At 40.6% G+C, this 4987-nt stretch overlaps 1 protein-coding gene across 1 annotated transcript; it reads left to right on the top strand.

The window, feature by feature from the left end:
- The first annotated feature begins 658 nt into the window (after positions 1–658).
- On the top strand, positions 659–4451 carry LOC310854366 (uncharacterized protein). Its single transcript, XM_083758965.1, has 5 exons — positions 659–692; positions 1279–1344; positions 2292–2385; positions 2977–3064; positions 4022–4451. The coding sequence occupies exons 1-5, from the start codon at positions 680–682 to the stop codon at positions 4412–4414; spliced, it is 654 nt and encodes a 217-aa protein (XP_083615091.1). The 5' UTR covers positions 659–679; the 3' UTR covers positions 4415–4451.
- Positions 4452–4987: the final 536 nt, after the last annotated feature.

The raw sequence follows: 4987 nt of genomic DNA, 5'->3' as shown, positions 1-4987 counted from the left end.
CCCATTCTGACCGGGCACCCATTTTGGTGTCAGCATCATGCTTTAGCTATTTAAAAATAGCAGATCTACAAGCTCATATCGCGCCACCGAGTGGCGCGATACGAGCTTGTAGGTCTGCTATTTTTTTTTAAATCGAAGAACGACTGACATTTTTAGAATCTGATCTCAGGTCAGAATGGGTTCATCAGACCAGTGTGTGTCCGGCGGAAACCTCGTATGAATCTGATCTCAGGTCAGAATGGGCTAGAGGGTGTTCTAACCAAAAGGGGATCAAAAGTCAAGTGTCTCCATATACATGCTCAAAAGTCAACGTATGACTTCTTGTGGGTCAGACTGTGCTGGTTGGACACAGAGACAGACAAGACAGAGACACAATAGGTGAATCCCAATTGGAAGTGTAGACACTGAGAAGTGCGTATTTCTGGGTATATGACGTCACAGCGCCGCGCCCGGAGTGCTTCCCAATCCACAGGGCGCTAAATACTCGGTCATCTAGTGCACTAGGGCCGCGCACTAATTTCCCCCGCCCGAGACCGCTTCCTAAGACCAGTGGCGATGTACCCTGCCTGGCTGAGAACCTTGCAGTGTACATCGCCACGGCGCAGCCGTTCTGCGCATCCGGCATTTCTATTTTCTCTCCCTTCGCCACCAGCCCGAGCGCAGCAAGAAGAGGAAAAACATGTCGGAAACTAGTAAGTTTTATACTCTTTTATACTACTTTTAAAAGTGTTGTTGTGTCACGGAAGGTAATTTTAATATCTTTGGGATAGTATTTAGTTATTTAAGATATCAAATGTATCATGACACAGCCAAATAAAAAATATCCACCGACGTTGTCGGAGATTTTAGCGTTACACAGTAACCCGGGGACTGGGGGCTGCCAGCAGAGAGTTTTTATAAATAACAGCTATTATATTATTGTTATTATTATTATTACTTCGTCGAGTCTATGGTCGAATCTGATTTAACCTGACTCCCTGCAAAGAAAAAAGAGTCACACTGGTGCGTTCCTCCCGACCAGTCTGTTGTGTTATTCACACCAACACAACAACGTGTTCTCGGGACAGTCAAATGCCCAACATGGTGGTAGTAGTAAAGTAAACGTGACTGAGATGTTACGTCTTTAAATGTTGTGCTTAAACTAAACATGCGTTGTTGGACATGTCACGACGAGTCCGACTAGTATTTGGTTTAAATGGCGCAGCCTACTCTGGATTATTTTGGGTCGGTAAAAGCCTAATTTGACGTGGCCTAATGTATTTTTATTGCATTTCTCAGCAATACAAGACGATTCAACTGAGGGCCAGGGCCAGGCCAGTGAGGCTGCCCAATTCAATTACAAATGTAAGTTGTGTGTGTGTGTGCGCGCGTGTGTGTGTGTGTGTGTGGGGGGGGGGGGGGGGGGGGGGGGGGGGGGTATACACTCAGTCAAATGTTATAAATTACTGTAGAGCAGTGGTTGCCAAAGTGGGGTCCCCCAGGCAGGCAGGTACACTCAGAGTTAAATTAACTTTGATTTTACAATATACATTGGGGTCCCAGAGATAGAAATGCCATTAAATGGGGGTTCATAGCCTAATTCAGGTCAAACTGGGGGTCCCTTGAAATGAAACTGTTTGAAAATCACTGCTAGAGCTGTAAAGACATTTTTATGGGGGGTCTGTCCCTGGCATATCTTTTCTAATGGGGTCCGCAGGATAATGAGTATCATTTTGGGGGTCCTTGACATGAAAAAGTTTGGGAAGCACTGCTATAGAGGACTAGATGAGTAATGTCCCAAACTCTTCTCCCTTCTGGCTCCAAAACTGTGGAATGCACTTCCCATTGCAGTCAGAACTGCAGCATCACTCCCATTCTAAACTGTGGAATGCACTTCCCATTGCAGTCAGAACTGCAGCATCACTCCCAATCTTCCGCCGTAGTCTGAAAACCCACCTTTTCAGACTCCATCATGGCCCATAGCACTTATCCTACCCCCTTAGACAGCATTTCTGTAGACTTAGATAGCATTTGATACAGACTTATAGCATGTTATGTAGACAGCACTATAATTGCATTGTATGTAGTCATAGCACGTCATAGTACATATGTATAGCATAGTAGTAGTATAGTTTATATGTATAGCTTCATTATATAGATATTCCACTGTTACTTTCTTAGCTTACGCATGTTTCTTGATAAATGTTTTTATGTGATGTATTCCCATGCTTCTTTGTTCTTGCTTAATGTAAGTCGCTCTGGATTAAGAGCGTCTGCTAAATGCCTAAATTGTAAAATGTTTTTTTTTTTAGGGACGGTGTCTTCAAACAAAAGATTCATCCAAATGAGAAGGGACCACGAGGACCTGTTCACAGGACAGAAATTCACAGCAACTGCTGCGTGGAGGTTTGTGGTATTTCGTTTGTTTTCTTTTCAAAACACTTCTATTATGACCATTAAATATTCGGTATAAGAGTTACAGAGACATACCATAGCTCAAATAAAAGCTATAATCCTCTGCTTTCACCAGGGAAAGAGAAAACATTTCTATCATGCTTTGTTTTAAAAATGTAGCCATTTGAATGAGTCTAGCAATTTTCAGTTTCACTTTTCAGTCTCGTTTTTGATCATTCATATTACAAGACACATATCACTTTTGTGAATATCCAGCAAGCCGAATTGACTTGATCTTTCTATTTTTACACAACACAGGAAGGAAAAAGCTTCTTTACCTAGAACAAATTATTAGAATAAATTGCAGACAGAATGGATATTTCAGAATGAAACTGACATTTCGCTTCACAGCATTTGAAAGTGCTGACGTACCTGTGGTCAAAGCCATTTGCCCTTCCGGGTCAATCCACCCTAGCCATGCCCGTAAACTTGACGCTTATGTAAACACCTGCGCCACCCCAAGGTTACATAAATGTGTTTGTGGTCATTTGGCCCTTGCAGTCTCTATTGTGTTAATGTGGTGTATTTACTTTAATCTCTTAGTGCCATTCTGGAGAAAATGGATCTTGCCGACAAAGTTCTTCCGAAGCAGGCCAAAAAGAAGTGGGAGAATTTCAAGGCCAAATATAAAGTAAGTATGTAATTATACCTTTGAAATAACTGTTTTTAATCATGACATTTAATAGCACATGACCTGGATGTTCCCTCATCAAGCTCAAATCTCAATATTATCCTCATAACAGCAAGTTATTCATTTCTGTAGTTATTTGGTTACAGCCATTTGGTTACAGTCAAGTTATACTACAGTATTTGGCTCCACCTGCATCTTAATGCCTACAGTATGTGGCTTTCTTCATAAAATGACAGGTAAAATCATTTCACATATTTTGGAATGTGAAAAGAAATCAAGTAGCTATTTAGCTGACTGGAGTGGAGAGTGACCTAGCATTTAGTTATCTTTAGTGTAACAGAGCCTACTGCCTGTCCAGTAGTCTACACTGACTGCAATATCACAATAGTGCAATATCCCAAATCATGGACACTATCCAGTCTAATATCATGATATGGATATCATATTGATACAAGGGATGTCCCAATCAGAAATGAATAACTTGATTATCTATATTTATGAGGATAATATTGAGATTTGAGCTTGATGAGGGAGCATCCAGGTCATGTGCTGCAACATAATAATAGTTAGTAGTTCCACTGTAGGCTTTCCATATTTCTCTGTACTATTGTTGAAGCGGCATCTATTTGTTCACAATTTATCATTTCTCAAGTTTGAACCTCTCAGAGCTTCCATTGTGAATCTACATGACTTTAAGTGCCTCAACCCCCAGACGGACAGGCTTTATTTTTAGTTTGAGCTGTATAACTTTAAATAACAATTTCACCACTTTTGCAGTAAAATATTTTTATACAAGAATCCATTTCATGTATGGGAGGCCTTAGAGATGAGGGAAAACTATGTTGTGTTTGGTCCTAACTCCGGTAGGGGTATGCCGACTTCTGGGGGCCATTGTCGCAGTACTAAATAACCTGTTAAGCCAGTGGTTCTGAAATCTTCATTTTCCACTTTCCTTAGGAGTGCAAATATCCTAAGACTGGTGAGGGGGTGGATGGCAAGGCCACAGCTGCCTCATGGCTTTATTTCGCCCAGATGGACGAGGTTTTGGGGCAGAGGCACTCAATCAACCCCCCTGTCCTGCTTGCCTCCGCTGCTGTGGACACTGCTGTACCTGCAGCTGTACCAGAAACAGTAGTGTCTGCGGGTACAGCTGGAGAAGGGTCAGGGACACCAGGGCCCAATGTCCAGGCTGGCCAGAAAAGAAAAAGGGTGAGAGATCATGATGAGTTCCTGGAACTAATAAAAGAGGACATGAAATTACAAAGGGAAGCGGAGGAGAGGAGATCTAGAGAAAGCGGAGAGAGAATGGACCGGCTGTTTTCGCTACTGGAGAGAATGGTAGATAAATAGTTTAAAATGTAGTAGAGTAGAGTAGCCAGTTCACGTTCGGTGCAATCAATTTGTGTTAAATGTACTTTTTATTTATTTATTTGTGTTCTACTGGAATTAATTTATTCATTTATTTATTTATATATTTATATATTTATGTATTTATTTTATATTTATATTTATAATTTTATATTACAATAAAACAAACTTTGGCGCGCTACTAGTCCTACATACTTACACCTAGAAAGTCAGCCTGCCTTTCCCATATATAAAAGCATATATAACCTACCCAATACTGGTTACCCCCATCTGGCAGCGTCAGGTAACAGTGTTTTGTAATGATTTCCATTGCCTTTTTTTTTAATTAACTTTAGCAGTTGACATTTTGATTTAAAACTCTATGAAACTTGACATGGTGCACCATGATTGCATACTTGTGTTCTCCTCAATTAAGTGTAGACGTTTACACTTATTTTTTGAAGTTCCTATGACTTTGTAAATAGTTGCATTTACTGAGAATTGTTCAAATGTTATTCATACAGATACTTTACACTTTTATTTTGGATGACAAAAGCACAAAATAAAGTGTTTAAC

Source organism: Protomyctophum parallelum (assembly GCF_964188405.1).
Source record: "Protomyctophum parallelum genome assembly, chromosome: 23".
NCBI lineage: Eukaryota > Metazoa > Chordata > Actinopteri > Myctophiformes > Myctophidae > Protomyctophum > Protomyctophum parallelum.
This window is presented reverse-complemented; position numbering and strand designations above follow the sequence as displayed.

Bases quoted from the DNA above. Each gene is read 5' to 3' on its own strand.
- LOC310854366 (XM_083758965.1), top strand. The intron at 1,345-2,291 runs GTAAGTTGTGTG...TTTTTTTTTTAG, and splicing joins TGCCCAATTCAATTACAAAT to GGACGGTGTCTTCAAACAAA. The intron at 2,386-2,976 runs GTTTGTGGTATT...TTAATCTCTTAG, and splicing joins ACAGCAACTGCTGCGTGGAG to TGCCATTCTGGAGAAAATGG.